At 55.8% G+C, this 15,552-nt stretch overlaps 1 protein-coding gene across 1 annotated transcript; it reads left to right on the forward strand.

Moving 5' to 3' along the window:
• Window positions 1-34: 34 nt before the first annotated feature.
• Window positions 35-13,804, forward strand: LOC144279266 (inositol-tetrakisphosphate 1-kinase-like). Its single transcript, XM_077840756.1, has 10 exons — window positions 35-129; window positions 5,048-5,072; window positions 8,120-8,242; window positions 9,040-9,151; window positions 9,776-9,874; window positions 10,665-10,705; window positions 11,913-12,078; window positions 12,647-12,714; window positions 13,091-13,253; window positions 13,530-13,804. Exons 1-10 carry the CDS (start codon window positions 35-37, stop codon window positions 13,802-13,804), a joined length of 1,167 nt encoding a protein of 388 aa, XP_077696882.1.
• Window positions 13,805-15,552: the final 1,748 nt, after the last annotated feature.

Raw genomic sequence — 15,552 nt, forward strand, 5'->3', positions numbered from 1 at the left:
TTTATTTTTTAAATAAAGAGACGGATGCAAAAAGATGCCGAGCTGGAGGAAAGGGAAACGCATCGGCTACTGCCTGAACGACAAGAAGAAAAGGAAACTGAATTTCCAGGGGTTTGAGGATCTCTGCAGGTAAGGGACAGAGTCTCTGGCACTCAGTGCCTTGGGAGATCCTTGGGAGCAGGGCAAAAAGAGGGGGCAGGTAGCCCAGGGCACGCACAAGGGACTGGGGAAAATGGCTGCACCAGCTACCGGTCTGACTGGCTTTCTGCTTCTAAACCTCTTGCTCTGCATCTCAAGCCTTCATCTAGCTGTGGGGTTAACTGACCCCCAACCATCGGTGCGGGGTCTGAGCTCCACACCCCCTTTTCACGTATTTATCCCTGGGAGGCAGGACTGTTATCCCTACTGTACCATTGGGGAAACTGAGACACGGAATGGCTTAGGCCCAGATCCTCAAAGGTACTGAGACTCCTAACTTCCAGTCGCACCCATGCATCTCAATGCATTTGAGGATCTGGGCCAAGCAGGGGACTTGAAACCAGGTTTCCCATATCCAAGGTTAGTACCCCAGCTGCTGCCTACCCTAGCCATGCTAGTTACAGGGTCTGTACCTGCTCCGTAGTTTTTAGCCTCACCCCCAGGTTGCATTATGTCCGAAACGAGCCCCCAAGCAACACCCGCACGGCACCACCAAAATGCAGACACCTCTGGAGGGGAGCATCGCTCATGGCTGAGTGTAACTATCCCAGGACCTTTATAGGGGAACTGGCTCCCACATCCTCCTGCTTTCATTGAACCCTAAGAACTAAGCATTAATTACTGTTTTAGCTGGGGGTAGAAGATTGGACGCGTTGGCCGAGGGCCCTCGATTAAATCTCTAGTCAATAACTACGCCCCACAGGGATCTGTAATAGTGATACAGAACAGACGGAAGCTCAGTTGCTAAAATCATATAAAATACTTGATGCTTACGTAGCGCCTTTCATCCGAGGGTCTCTGAGCTGGATCGCTATTGTTATCCCCATTTTACAGATGGGGAAACCGAGGCACAGAGAGGCAAGGGCCCCTAGGAGACACAGCGAGTCAGTAGCAGAGCTGGAGATAAGACCCAAGAATCTTAATTCTAGCCACTAGACCACAGTCCTCCTAAACTGGTGAGGGATCCCAGGAGTCCTGGCTGCCAGCCTCTCTCTGCCTAACCACTAGACTCCCCTCCCAGAGCTGGGAAAGAACCCAGAAGTCCGGACTGCCAGCCCCCTTTCCTCTAACCCATAGATCACACTCCCGACTGGCAGCTGGGGTAAGAACCCAGAAGTCCTGGCCATTAGATAATGCGTACCTCATAAAACTGCTCCCTGCTTTAACCCAGCCCACCCTCCGTAGATCTCACTTCCAACCCAGAGCTGGGGAAAGAACCCAGGAGTCCTGGGACGGATTTAAGGGGTGCCATTTAGGCTCCCAGCACAGGGGTGAATTTCACTCTGACTTTTCTTTGTGTTTTCCCCTCCCGCCCCCATTCCAGCTGCCAGAATTAAAATAGCCCCAAGTCTGTTTCGCACAACAGATGGTGCGCGCTCTGGGCCCCGAGGCTCTCACCTAACATCCTGGCTGGGGCGATGCTCCCGCTTGGCTCCGCGGGGTTGAGCCACTTCCTTTTGGTTCAGATCAGCTCCCGGCTTGTGTTTTTGCAACATCAGTTGGTCCTTTGCCTCACTGAGGTGGAAATCTGGAACTGGCCAGCACACGCTGCTCTGAGTTCCAGCCAACCCTGCCACCTCAAGGCATTTTACCAAGGAAGTTAATATCATCAGCCTCATTCGGCAGGTGGGGGAAACTAAGGCACAAGACGGGGCAGGCAGGAAGTGACTTGCCCCCATTCACAGAGGCAGGCCTAGAACCGAGGGCTCCAGCCGCCCAGTCTAGTGCTCCATCCACTAGGCCACGCTGCCTCTGGCGTCCTACACTCTAGGAAGCAAAGGGACTTTCTGGCCACCTGTGACAAATGTTTCGTGTATCTACAAGGGCCCAAACGGGCCCACTGTGGTCTGGCCTCGGGACCCCTCTACAGCCTCCATTACCCTTCCTTCCCTGGTTAGCCAGATTCCCAGGCGGGGACGGGGGCTGGTTTCCCAGCTACTGTGCTGAATTAACAGAGAGCTCAAAACAACACAACTCTCTCTGTCCGTTCACAGCGAGCTAGTGCCCCCAGACTCAGAGCCCTGTCCCTGAATGCTCAGAACCTCACCCCCGCGTAGGCTGCCCTTCTAGTCCCCCAGCAGGTCTGCTGCTGCGTCAATTGCTCCCTCCCACCTTATGCAACACCTTCCCCCCTCCTGGGCTCATTCCCTTCACCTGGGCAGCAGGCTACCTGGAGCCATCACCCTCTTAAAGAGCCAGCTTCCCCCAGCAAGTAAGGGGAAACAAGCTGCCCTCGGCTGATGTCGGGGTGGGTCGGGGGATTGGCCCTAGGGTCTGATCCAGAGCTGCTGGGATCTGTTTCCATTGACATCGATCAGGACCACGGTTTGTAAAGCACTTCAGGAGCCTTATTCATTCTGTGACTTGCAGCAAAGTCTAGAGGCACCAAGTGAGATTGTGCCGGGCGCTGCCCAGACCCCAACCGAGATCAGGGCCCCGTCATGCCGGGCACTGCCCAGACCCCAACCGAGATCAGGACCCATCGCGCCAGGCACTGCCCAGACCTCGACCGAGATCAGGACCCCGTCATGCCGGGTGCTGCACGGCCTCCGACCAAGATCAGGGCCGCTTTGTGCTGGTTGCTGGACAGGCCCCGACTGAGATCCGGGGCCCACTATGCCAGGTGCTGCCCAGACACCAAAGTGAGACATAATCCCTGCCCCTAAGCACTCACTATCTAAATAGGCAAAGAGTGGATTATCAACCCCATTTTACAGATGGGGAACCTGAGGCACGGAGTGATGTGCGTGATCCCATGCTTGCAGCATGAATCACAGGATCATTCACCCTAAGGGCACCTCCCTTGCATGTATTGGTTAAAGCCTCTCAGGGTTGGCACACTAAAGGCCCAGCCCTCCCTCGCTCCTTATCTTATCTCTCCACTTCCCTTATCTCTGGTTTTCCCTCCTCTCCTTTCTCCCTCCCCTGTTCTCCCTCACTCTCTGTCTCAGCAGGTTCGAGGGCATCGACTTGTGATGTTTGTATAGAGAAGGAATGAAAGTCCCTCTTTATTATGTGTAGCGAGACACTGCCTAGATGCCACAGAAGACATCAGGGCGCTGCACAGACCCCCACCGAGATCAGGGCCCCGTCGCGCCGGGCGCTGCACAGATCCTGGCCGAGATCAGGGCCCCATCATGCCAGGCCCTGCCCAGACCCCCACCGAGATAGGGCCCCGTCACACCAGGCGCTGCCCAGACCCCCACCGAGATTGGGCCCCATCGCGCTGGGCGCTGCACAGACCCCAACCGAGATCAGGGCCCCATCACCCCATGCGCTGCCCAGACCCCGACCAAGATCAGGGCCCTGTCACGCCAGGCGCTGCCCAGACCCCCACCGAGATCAGGGCCCCGTCACGCCAGGCGCTGTCCAGACCCCCACCGAGATCAGGGCTCCGTCGTGCCGGGCGCTGCACAGACCCCGGCCGAGATCAGGGCCCTGTCACGCCAGGCGCTGCCCAGACCCTGACCGAGATCAGGGCCCCCCTGTGCCGGGTGCTCACAGACACATACAACATGCAAACTTGCACTGAAATAACAAAATCAGTGGTAACTCACACCTTTTGTCAATTGCATGCAAGTTTGTATGGCCCCTGATGTCAGCACAAAAGTTTCCTAGTTTGATAGCGCAATGAACTCAAACGATGACGGATAGTTCAGTGGTTTGAGCATTGGCCTGCTAAACCCAGGGATGTGAGTTCAATCCTTGAGGGGGCCATTTAGGGATCTGGGAGCAAAAGTTGGGGATTGGTCCTGCTTTGAGCAGGAGGTTGGACTAGATGATCTCCTGAGGTCCCTTCCAACCCTGATAGTCTATCATTCTATGACGACAGTTTTATTCCAAAATGACTGTCCTTGCAGATGCCCACCGAAATCTTGCCCCAGAGCGTGTAGGCCTTCTCTTCTTGGGAAAGGGTTACCTTAATTCGGCTCCGAAGCTGCTCCAGGAAAAGCAGCACAAACCCGAGGGTGAAAGCTCCGGTTCCTGTTTAAGAGCCACATAGGTTCGGTTTAGCTTCCACCTGTTCTGATTTAAGTTGAAGTGAAAGAAGACGGGTTTAAACAAACATACGTCTCAAGGCAGGGGCTCGCGCCAGTTTAAAGTTACGCCGTTTTGCCAGTGTTCCCAGCCTTTGCAGAGTCGCTTCTGTTAGGAGGAGAAAGTGGTGCTACAAAGCAGGTGTGTTCTTTGGCACCATCCTGTTTATTTACAAGAAATGTACACACAGTCCTGGTCTCCTGAGCACGGTCAAAACAGCAGCAGGCAGCTTCCTTGCACCGAAATTCCCAAGTCTGCCTCTCCAGCAGGTCCTGTGCGCAAGAAACAGCGTCTCTCTGCATCCTCGCAGTGACTTCCATTGGCAGATATCCCGCAACCTGCAGCCCAGGGAAAACACCACACTGGGTGCGGCTTAGCTCTGACCTGCCATGCTTTGGGCAGTAAGCCCCCGGCGCCTGCAACCTTCTTGAGCCCAGAGAGGGGCTTCATTCCTCCTCCCATTGAGCCTGAAGCAGCCCAGCGAGGCCTGTGATTGGTGTTGGATCAAAGGCATTAGGACCTTTCAGTATGACACCCCTTAGGTAAAAGGGTGCCACATTCTCCTCTAGATCTAAGTAGGCAAGGACAGAATTATTATCCCCGTTTCACAGGTGGGGAAACTGAGGCAGGGAGCGATTAGAAGTGATTGGCTCAAGTCTGCACAGGGAGTCGGTGGCAAAGGTGGGGGGGTTGATCCTGTGACCCCTAGACCCCCAGTCCTGTTGGCTAATCACTGGGCCCTGCTGCCTCTCTCAGCATAATGCTCGGGTGCAAATCCCTGACTCGGTTTTTCTTTATTTTGTTTGCCCAGGCAACGAGGCTATGAAGTCATTGAGGTGAGTCTGAGCCGTGGGTGGCCTGGGAGCAGAGGTGTGCATTGGGGGGGGGGCAGGGGATGCTGGAGGAGCGGGTCTTATATGGGAAGCTGTCACCCTGAGGTTTGCTACCGGGAACTTTTGGCCATGTGCCAGCAGGCCACGCCGCGTCCGGCCTGGTTGGATGGGAGACCTTGGCACACCCTGATGTTATAGGGAGGGGCGTGGGTGACTCGCAGATGAGTCAGTGCCGGGGAGAGGGTGATGCCGCAGGGCATGGTGGGGCTGACCCAGGATGCTGGCGCTAGGGGGCGCTGCGCTTCAGGGAGCGGAGTCGGGGTCTGCACAGTTGTTGTGCTAGAACAGAGGTCCCCAAATTGTGGGGCCAGCCCCCACGGGGGGGGCGGGGGGGACAGGGAGGGAGCGCCAGCCAGCCTCACTCCTGGCCCCATCCCCAGCCTCGGCTTGGCTCTGCTCCCGGCCCTGTGCCAGCCTCCAGCCTTGGCCCCCTTAATCCCTGCCCGCATCCCCCGCCCAAGCTGCGGCCCCGCTCCTGGGGGGCACAGACGGGGTGAGGGGGGTCGTGACCCTCAAAAGTCTGGAGACCGCTGTGCTAGGGCGTCTGGATATCTATAGGGGAATGACTGCGGTCTTCATGCACCACGCTGGGGTGCTGGGACTCAGAGGGAAGAGAGCCCCCCTACCGAGCTCTGCTCCCTCCAGCACCAGCTAGCACCACATTGGGGTCAACCCTGCGCTCCCCACCCCGGGTCTTCTTGGCCCTGCTCAGAGCAACGCAGAGCTGGCTAGAGGACAGGTGATAAAAATCAAGCGGGGGCGGGAGAATAGGTCAATGGCCCAGCTGCCTGGATACCAGGCTGATGGGCACCCAAGATGGAGCATGCCAGAACCCATCGCCTCCCTCTGCAGAGGGGCTGAGGATTTAAGTGCCCGTCTTTGTTTGCCTGCGCTGGGATCGGCCTCGTCTGTCAATAAGAACTGGTTTAAACTGACAGCAGCTGGCAAAGTCCACAGAGATAAAGCGAGAGCCGTTTCTGGGTGGCACTGGGTGAGGATGACCAATATGGTACGGAGTCAATAAGGCATTAACTCGGGTGGGCGTGAAAGAGACGGGTGCTTTGTTCACTGGTGTGTGGTCATTCCCCCCCTCCCTCGGGTGATGAATCATCACAACTTTCAGATAGCGTGAAGGATCAGAACAATTTACAAACTTACGGGCCTGGGGAGGATTCCCTCCCACCCCCGCCCTGCCACTGAAAGGCTTCCACCTCTGGGGTGGGGCAGGGCAGCTGATTATAAAGGATCACTCCCGCCCCACTGAGATGCAGCCACTTCTGGGGAGGGACACACTGCTTGCTGTCTTTGCCCACTACGCTGCAGTATTACTTTGCAGGGGCTCAGCAGGTCCTAGAATGTCTGTGTTCATTGGCGACAACTGGGTTCCTGGTGGTGCTGAGGGTAGTGGGACCAAAGGTGAAAGGCACCGCAGGGTCGAAAGTCAAAGGACGCTGTCAGAAGAGCGGGGCGGGAAGTTTTCTCGCCAAACCCAAACATCTCCTGGGGAAGGGGGCCTCAGGCCTGGAATTTCACTCACAACAAGAGTCAGCAAATAGCCCAGCAAATAGGGGCATGCAGCTGGCATTCACAGGCCTGAAGGCACCGCTGTGCCCTCCTAGTCTGACCTGCATCACACATGCACTAATCCCGGTTTGAACTTCGGCAGATCTTTAAAAAGAAAAAAGAAAAGCAGCAGCCCATCCCATCTTGATTTACAAATTGCCAGCGAGGGAGAACCCGCCAGGACGCCTGGCCAGTCGTTCCAAAGGTTCGCGATGCTCCCTGTTAAAAACACACGCTTTCGATCCCTTCTGAATTCGTCTAGCTTCACCTTCCAGCCGTCACCAGGGCTTAAATCCCTGCTCGGCCTGAGCTGGAGTTGGGGACAGGAAAGACTGAGAAATCACCCCGCCCCCCCCCGAGAAGAGCTAATAGCCTCGAGATCGGAATCCGCTGCTAGGATGGGGAAGACCAAATTATGCACACATAGGGTGACTGGATGTTCCGATTTTATAGGGACAGTCCTGCTGTTGGGATCTTTTTCTCACGTAAGCACCTATTACCCCCCACCTCCTGTCCCGATTTTTGACACTTGCTATCTGGTCAGCCTACGCACACACTAAAGGGGGTCCATTTGTGAATTTGCCAGCATGCCAGTTAGCGATTACAGCTGAAATCTACCGACGCAGGTTTGCTGATATATAACCAGATCCAACAGTTTACTAGTTCAATGCTTTTCTTTTCAGATCAACTTTTAACTTGAACAGCATTTCTCAAATCAGGACACTTGCTTATTCATAACCAACTACCAAATTATTAATCCTTTAGTACAGGGTAACCAGATGTCCCGTTTTTAAAGGGACAGTCCCGTTTTTGGAGACTTTTTCTTACATAGGCGCCTATTACCACCCACCCCCTGTCCTGTTTTTTCACAGTTGCGATCTGGTCACCCTACTTTAGTACCTAACACATTTGTCACCCTTCCAAGGGTGCGCTTGTCTTCCAGACACTTTGAAGAGTGTGGCTACTGCTCTCTGACTAGGCTGGCCCACCAGGGACCAGGTTCGAATAGTAAAAGCCATGGCTAAAGCAATTCTTTTCGAGCTCTCTTAGGCCACTTTTTACAAAGGAGTTAAAATCTAAAATAAGGTCCTTTGGTGTCTCACTGGAGAGGGTGGACTCAGCAAGGAAACCGACAGCTGGTTATAATGGAAGAACAGAAGGGGGAAACACAACCTTTGGAATTAAATCTCACCACTTCTTATCCCAAGTCTCTTTTCCAGAGCAGCGATGGACCCTGGGTGTCTTCCAGGCCTGGTAAGCGTGGTGACCCCCTGGCACTCTCTTTCTCTGCGTTTTGTCGGCCAAACATTTCCTAAGGTCTCGGATTCGTCCTGATGAGGGCTGGGAAATGTTGGGATGGGTTCCCAGCCTTGCTCTGGGTCCCAGCAAAGAAGGGTTTTTAATCTCCGCTTCTCCTCCTGTCCCAGATTGACTTGGCCAAACCCCTCTGTGAGCAGGGCCCCTTTGACGTCATCATCCACAAACTCTCTGACCTGATCCTCGAGTCCAGCTATGACAGCCAGTCTCACCAGCTCATCCGCGACTTCCAGGTAAGGACTTAGTAGATTCCACTAGGATCTTCCATGACTCAGGCCAAGGCCATCCCCTCCTTCCCCACACTAATTCCTTCTTGAACGGGAGCAGATCTTTAAAAGAAAAAAAAAATCCCCTCTTGATTCAACAAATGGCCAGCCATGGAGAATCCACCACAACCACTGGTAAGTTCTTCCAATGGCTAATTAACCCTGTTAAAAATGGACGCCTTATTCCCAGTTTGAATTTTTCCAGCTTCAACTTCCAGCCATTGGATTTTGTTAAATCTTCCTCTGCTAGACCGAAAAGCCCATGATCAAATTTCTGTTCCCCACATAGGTCCTTATAGACTGGGATCTTCTCTTTACTAAGTGAAATAGATTGAGCTCTTTGAGACTATCCCTATAAGGCAGTCCTTATTCCCCTGGCTCGTCTCTGACCCTTCTCCAATTTATCAGCGTCCTTCTTGAATTGTGGACACCAGAACTGGACACAGGATTCCAGCAGCGGTCGCACCCGTGCCAAATATGGAGGGTAAATAACCTCTTGACCGATACTCACGAGTCCCCTGCTTAGGTGCACGTGGTGTCTTTGTCTCCCACTAGTGGTAGCTCTGGTTATAGTGCTCCTTAGTACAGGAAGTGCCTTTTGGATTCCGCTCCCCAGAATGCGTAACGAAGCACTCGGACGCGTCTGAGTCTGGACAGCACCTGCGTTAGCAGCGAGGTGATCAACACAAACCCACTAACTGGCTTTGCGGCTTTAAACCTCCCCCGCCCCCAGGGCTAATTACACGTTTGCTTTGGTCCTTCAGACCTATGTGGAAACCTATTCCAGCATCATCCTCCTTGACCCATTTCCAGCCGTACGGCTGCTCCTGGACCGATTTGAATCCTATCGCCTCCTCCAGGACTTTCAGAAGCAAGGTATGCGTTTCTGGGGTCTCCTGGTAAAGCCCAGGTGGCCAATATCCAGTTGCGCTCTTCCCCCAGAACAGACTGAAGCAGTCCCCTAACTCGAATCACACACCAGAAGGAGGCGCTGTCGGACCAGAGAGGAAGGATGGCCTGGTGATCAGAGCATTAGCTTAGGCCTTGAGAGTCCAGCATTCCCTGCTCTGAACCATATTCCCTGCAGGGCAAGGTTAGAGAGAAGGTGGCCAGTGTGAATGCGGTGATGACTCACGGCCCGCTAAGGGGAGCTGGGCCCCATAGAGCGCCTTCCAGAGGCAAGGCTAAGAGCTTGGCTTTTGGCTCAGGGAGCAGCCATGTGTGGGAGCCAGGGGTTCAATCCTAACATGGGGTGGGCAGGACGAGAGACCCAGTTCTATGGAACAGCTAAGATGTCAAGGAGGGCGGGAATGCAGGAGCTGAGTGGGGTGGGGCGTGTGTCTGGGGCTGTGTGTGTTGGGGGCCGGGCTTGGGGGCACAGGCAGGGCTGTGTGTGTGGGAGGGGTGGTGGAGCCTCGCAGTGGGGTGGGGAGCGGGGACAGCTCACACCCATGCAAACCACCCACTCCACGCTTATTTCTGCCCCACCCTGCTCTGCAGACAGCTGCATCTTCTCCCCGCCCTACGTGGAGCTGAACAGTGGGACCGGGCGTGAGGCGGTGGCACGGATCCGGGAGCAGGGCCTCACCTTCCCCTTAAGTGAGTGAGCCCAGCACCTCCTTAATCCATGGGGCCTTTATACCTGGGGGGAGGGGGAGGAGAACCAGCCTCATGGCACTAGGTGCTGCTGATGAACCAGAGCACCTGAAACCAATCAAAATACGTCCCTTCCTGCCACCTGTCCTGACACCCAGGGAGCTGCTCTGCACCCCGCCATGCTGGGCTTGCAATCTCACCAGTGCAATGAGTTTCCAGGCCTCGGTGCTCCCCGGCTCGCCCTGCCACGCTGAGCCGTGGGCAAAGCGTGGGCTGCAGTGCGGTGGGGATAACAGCCTGCTGCTGCTGCTGCTGGCTTGTGGAGTTGCTCTTTTGGCTCAAGCAGTAGCGGCTTGTGCTCGGGGGGACCCGGGTTCAAATCCTGCTGGTCGCCTGGATGGGGCTGGTTCTTACATTCCCACCTAAGGGAACGCTGGCCAAATAAACTGCCGACTCAGGGCCTCATTGACTATGGGGCAAAGGGAGCCAGAGCAGAGAAGGGGCAGGGCGGGTCGGCAGGGCAGACCTGTGCTCTGGCTATTCTGGGTCCATGCACCGCCCCCTGGGGGAGGAGGTGGGAGCTGCTGCAGCCCCCCAGCCACTGACTGGGGGACGTGCTGGGGGGCTCGGCTTCAGTCACACCCCAACGGCTGGGAGGGGAGGGATTTGGAGTAGAAAGTTCCAGGCCCAGGAGCCCCATTGGCTCTTGTTGGATGAGTCAGAGCCCAGGGTGGAACAAGGGGCGGGGCTAAGTCATCTCACTCCCCACTGTCTCCTCGTCTTCCTCCTTCAGTTTGCAAAACCCGGGTGGCTCACGGACCCAGCTCCCACGAGGTCAGTAGCATCGTGTCCCAGAACCTGCTCGTAAAGGGTTGGCTATAGCTCCTCCTCCAGCGGCTAGGCCACGGGGAGGATAACAGCCTACTACTGTGGCTTGCTAATGGAATTACTCTTTTAGCTCAAGCCGCGGAGGCCTGGGTGGCTGCGTGAGAGGTTGTGGGTTTAAATCCCTCAGCTGACCCATTTTGAGGGGTGGGTATAAAAGCACTAGGAGACTTTGGGGTGGGTGGGTAAGAAAGGAGGGGCAAGTGCCCTCTTAACACACCAAGAGCAATGCCAAAGATCAGGGTGGGGTCAGCAGTGGGGCTGCTGGGAAGTTTTCCATTTAAATAGTTTTTGCTGGAAAAATCAGATTTTTAACTACACAGAAAGTGGCTGCTTCCCACTGGAAAAATCCAACTTTTCCTCAGAAAAAAAAAAAAAGAACAAACCCCCCCCCGCCCCCAGATTTGGCCCAACACCCAAAAATTTCTATTTGGAAATGTTGCCGGGGTACTTTATGGGAGTTGTCGTTTGGGACCTTTATTTCTTCATGCTCTAGGCACCGAATTCAATCTCCCAGGATGCACCAAGTTATTCTCTTCCTCAGCCGCCACAGTGCATCATGGGAGCTGTAGTTCAGCTGTTTTATGTCTCCTTTCTGTCCCATGGGCTAGCTGCCCAGGGGGACTGCATCTCCCATGATGCACCACTGTGGCTCAGGAGGGGAAAGCTTGGTTCATCATGGGAGACGTAGTCCAGCTAGGAAGCCCCACCAATTGAGGTATGAGGCACCAGGACTGTGTTTCTGAGCCCCTCGGTCCCTGCCACCCATTCTCTGACCCTCCTAGTCCTCGTTATGCAGCCACTGGGGTGTGTCTGGATGAGACCACACCTCCCAGCATGCTGTGGGGCTGGGCAGTGGCTCAGTATAGGGCGTTGCATGGAACTCCCCGCCTGCAACAAGTCGGTCCAACAGACAGCATTGCAGGCTGGGAGCTGTGCCCCATTCACAGGCCACACCTCTGGTTCCAGCTGCAATTGGCTGCTGGCAAGTTGCCATGGCAACCAGGGCTAGAGGGAGGCTAGAAGGGGGTGGGGCTAAGGAAGCCCCTCCCCTTTCCCCATCCCTCGAGAGAGGCCCCCTATAGACACGTCCCCGCCCTATGGAGGCCCCTCCATCCGTTACCCTGCTCTTCTCCGCTCTCCCCGCCCCCGATAGATGGCGCTGATCTTCAACGAGGAGGGGCTGGGGGAGGTGAGCGCCCCCTGCTTGCTCCAGAGCTTCGTCAACCACGACGCTGTCCTCTTCAAGGTCTTTGTGGTGGGCTCCTCCCACTTCGTGGTGCGCCGGCCGTCCCTGAAGAACTTCCCGCGAGGGGAATCAGGTGTGTATGTGGGGGTGTGTGTGTGTGTGTGTGTGTGTGTGGGAGGGGCGGAGGGGGCACCTGGGCCATCTCCTCCTTTGGGGGCTGGAATTGGGACTCTGTGGTCCCTCCAGCCCTCGGTCTCCCTGCTGAGGCAGCCCAGGGCGGGTGGGGAGAGCAGTTAGCGCCAATCCTGGAAGGGGCGGTTCGGTGCCACGGGCTCCCGTCCCTGGAGAAACAGGGTTGAGGCCCAGCAAGCTCATTGCACGGATGACCATCCGGTTTGCTCTGTACTGAGCTGGAATCAAGCCGGGCAACCTGGGGTGCAAAAGCATTCACGCGCCCTCAGAGTAGGGGCCAGATCCCCAGCCGGGGTCAACCATCCGTTGCCCCACTGGGGTCAATGGGGCCAGATCCCCAGCCGGGGACAACGGGCATCGCTCGTCAGTTGCGTCAGCGACAGAGTGCACGGCTCCGAGCCGGTGACAACTGAACCCGGAGTCTCTCTGGACCCCGGGGCTGGGGAATCTCCCGGGAGCACCCCGAGCCCAGGCGAGCCGGGCTCGCGACCTCGCTCTGTTCCTTACAGCCAGGAGAAGCATCTTCTTCAACAGCCACAGTGTCTCCAAGCCGGAGTCCTGCTCCCGCCTGACTGAGGTGAGTACGGGCGCGGGGCCAGAGGCCGAGAGGAAGAATAAGCGAGCGCCGCAGACAGAGGGAGGCTGGGGAGGGAGCGAATCCACCCCGGGGGGCTAGAGATGCAGAGGGAGAGAGCCTTGCAGCGGCTCTGAGCTGAGGGGGCGCTGTGCCTCAGGGAGTGGGGTGAGGGGCTCACTAGGGGGCCACTGTCCCCCATGCTCCAGTGCGGCGCTAGGGGGCTGCTTTACCCTCGGAGTTATCTGTCCTAGCGGAGGGGGTTTGTCCATCTCCCAGAGCTAGCCTTACTCCCTCGGCTTCCTTCCCGGAGACACCCCGCCGGGTGTCCCTCCCTGTGACTCCCCCAAGCCCATGGTGCTCTCTGCCCCTTTGCCAGCTGGATGAAGCGACCCTGGAGCCCACCCCGCCCTCTGACAACGTCATCTGCCGAGCCATGCGGGGCCTGCGCTCCACCCTGGGGCTCTCTCTGTTTGGGGTGGATCTGATTGTGGAGAAGCAGACGGGGCGGTGCGCCGTCATAGACGTCAACGCCTTCCCAGGTGAGAGCACGAGGGAGGAAAAGGGGGGCTCAGCAGGGGGCGCTTTCCCTACAGTCAGTGCTGGCTCTTATGCCCCAGTGTTGCACTAGGGGGTGCTGTGCTGCAGGGAGCAGAAATGGGCAGGGCGTGGCCGCTGTTGCTGCAGAGATCTCTTACTCAGCACCAAGGTGCAGCCACCTCTGGGGTGGTTCAGGGCAGCTGTTTAACAGGCAGTGTTTGTAAGGTGCTCTGGGACGCCCTGGTACAGCCCGGATGACTCTTTGGTGGCCTCCGCAGGTTATGAAGGCGTCCCGGAGTTCTTCTCAGCCCTCCTGAATCACATTGAGACACTGTTGGAGAGCCACGAGCAGGCGGCCCGGGCCAGGGTGCTTGTGGCTGAGTATTCCCTGCACCAGCAGGCGTCACATGTGGACAAGGCCCAGGAGAGCACCCACGACACCGACCTGAGGGCCCCTTGGCTGGCCAATTCCCTCGAGACCCCCAAGTCGGCACCGGCTGAGAGCAGCTTCTTCACCTTCGCTGTTCTGCCTGCCGTGCTCTCCCGGCACTGACGGGGGTGCTGTGTCAGCTGGCCTCTCCGAGGGAGCAGGGAAGCGCTGGGCATCCAAAGAGAACAGGAGCGACGTCATGCCTATCCCAGCGGGGAAAATTCCCAAACAGCCGGCATCCGGAGCCACCAGGATCTCAACAGGAGCCACCTCTCTGGGGTCACAGAACTGCACCTCCCTGCTTGGACCAGACCAGACCAGACACTACGGGTCCGTATAGCCCAGCCTCTTCGCCTCCAGCACTCAGTAAACCATACCCCCATAATGCACACCCTCGCAGATAAGGACTGACTGTCCTCTTGGACTGTTCCAAATCCAGCAGCAAGGGGGCTGCATGTTCCAAAAACTCAAAGGGGTGGCCGAGCCACTCACGCCCCCTGGCGGGGTGATGGCAAAAATGCAGACAACATGGGAGCCGTGGAGAATAAATCGTACTCACGTCCCAACCAAAGGACTTGGGGTGCTAGGTTGTGCTGCATGCTGGGGCCTGTGGGGGGGGGGAGGGTGATGTCGGGGTGGGGTGGAAGATTGAGTCCCTCTTATTTGATTCTCCTTCCTTGAAAGGAGTCTCAGCACTGAATTAAGGCAGGGGACTGGCTGCTTCTGTTTTCAAAACCCCCATGGGTTTCCTGGCCCGTCCCTTGGGCCATGGGATGCTCTCAGCCTCCTGGAGGGGAATCTGCACCCGCAGAGCGGGATCTGAAAGGGCAAATGCCACATGTGGAAAGTTTTATTGCAGACTATGAAGGGGGAGAGGAAGGGGACAGAGGGCAGGAGGAAGGCTGTCCAGTGAAGTAGCAAGACCCAGCTGACAGGGTTTTAAAAACAATAAAACTAAGATTTATTTTAAAAAAACAATAGCACTTCCATACCATAACGCCACCAGCCAGAGGTCCTTCCCAGATGCCTTTCATCCTGCAGCTCTGACTCCCAGCCAGAAGCCAGGGAGTTTTATAGAGGGATTCCCTACCCAGAATCCTTTGCAGGGAAGGAAGCCCCCTCCCTACTCTCTCTGGGCGATTGACAGCCCATCTGGCCAATCAACTCTTTTTCCCTCATTCCTCACTCTCCAGGGCTTCCCGTACAATGCCAAGTGCCTTGTCCTGAATTAGCTTGATCCACTTTGGAAGTGGATTAGACTAATCCGGAACAAGGTGTTCTTATTCCGGATGAAGAGTGTGGATGGAATTAATCGGGAATAGTCAATCCGCTTTCAACTCACACCATCTCTGCACGGGGAATAACTTTCAAGTGTAGACCAGCAACTGAGCGCCGCCATATACCAGAGAAGATCGGTCGAGGTCTGTCTGTCGTATATCCAGACATAAAGGTCCCTGGGTGCGATTCCCATGACACAGCCGTTCTGTGCCCAGGGGAGAACCTGACCTTGTCTTGAAACGAGTGGTGGGCAAAAAAATTCCAACCAAAACCTTATTTCTGGCAGCTTCGGTAACCCCAAAACATTTCGCGACGCTGTGTCAACTTTGCCAAATGGTTTTGGTTGGGAAAAAACCTGAAAAAGAAATGTAAGGAAGCTGGAAAATTTTGAAATGTGTCATTTTGGCACAAAACCGCTTAGGTTTCAGTCAGAACAAATTTTTTTCCTTCCAGCCTTGTTTTGAAAATAAAAGGGAAGGAAATCCAAAGCATTCAAACCCGTTCAAAATCAAAACGTTTCTTTCAGCCCGAAATGACATTTTTCAGCTTTTGAATTTGCCCAAAGTTTTGAAAAAAATTGGTTTTTGGGTTTT

Source organism: Eretmochelys imbricata, chromosome 23 (assembly GCF_965152235.1).
Source record: "Eretmochelys imbricata isolate rEreImb1 chromosome 23, rEreImb1.hap1, whole genome shotgun sequence".
NCBI classification, from domain to species: Eukaryota; Metazoa; Chordata; order Testudines; family Cheloniidae; genus Eretmochelys; species Eretmochelys imbricata.

What these genes read in the sequence shown, in the direction of transcription:
- LOC144279266 (XM_077840756.1), top strand. Translation starts at nt 35, where the DNA reads ATGCCGAGCTGGAGGAAAGGGAAACGCATCGGCTACTGCCTGAACGAC. An exon ending in CCAGGACTTTCAGAAGCAAG is followed by an intron (nt 9,152 to 9,775) that starts GTATGCGTTTCT and finishes CCTGCTCTGCAG; the next exon opens with ACAGCTGCATCTTCTCCCCG. An exon ending in CCTGCTCCCGCCTGACTGAG is followed by an intron (nt 12,715 to 13,090) that starts GTGAGTACGGGC and finishes CCCCTTTGCCAG; the next exon opens with CTGGATGAAGCGACCCTGGA.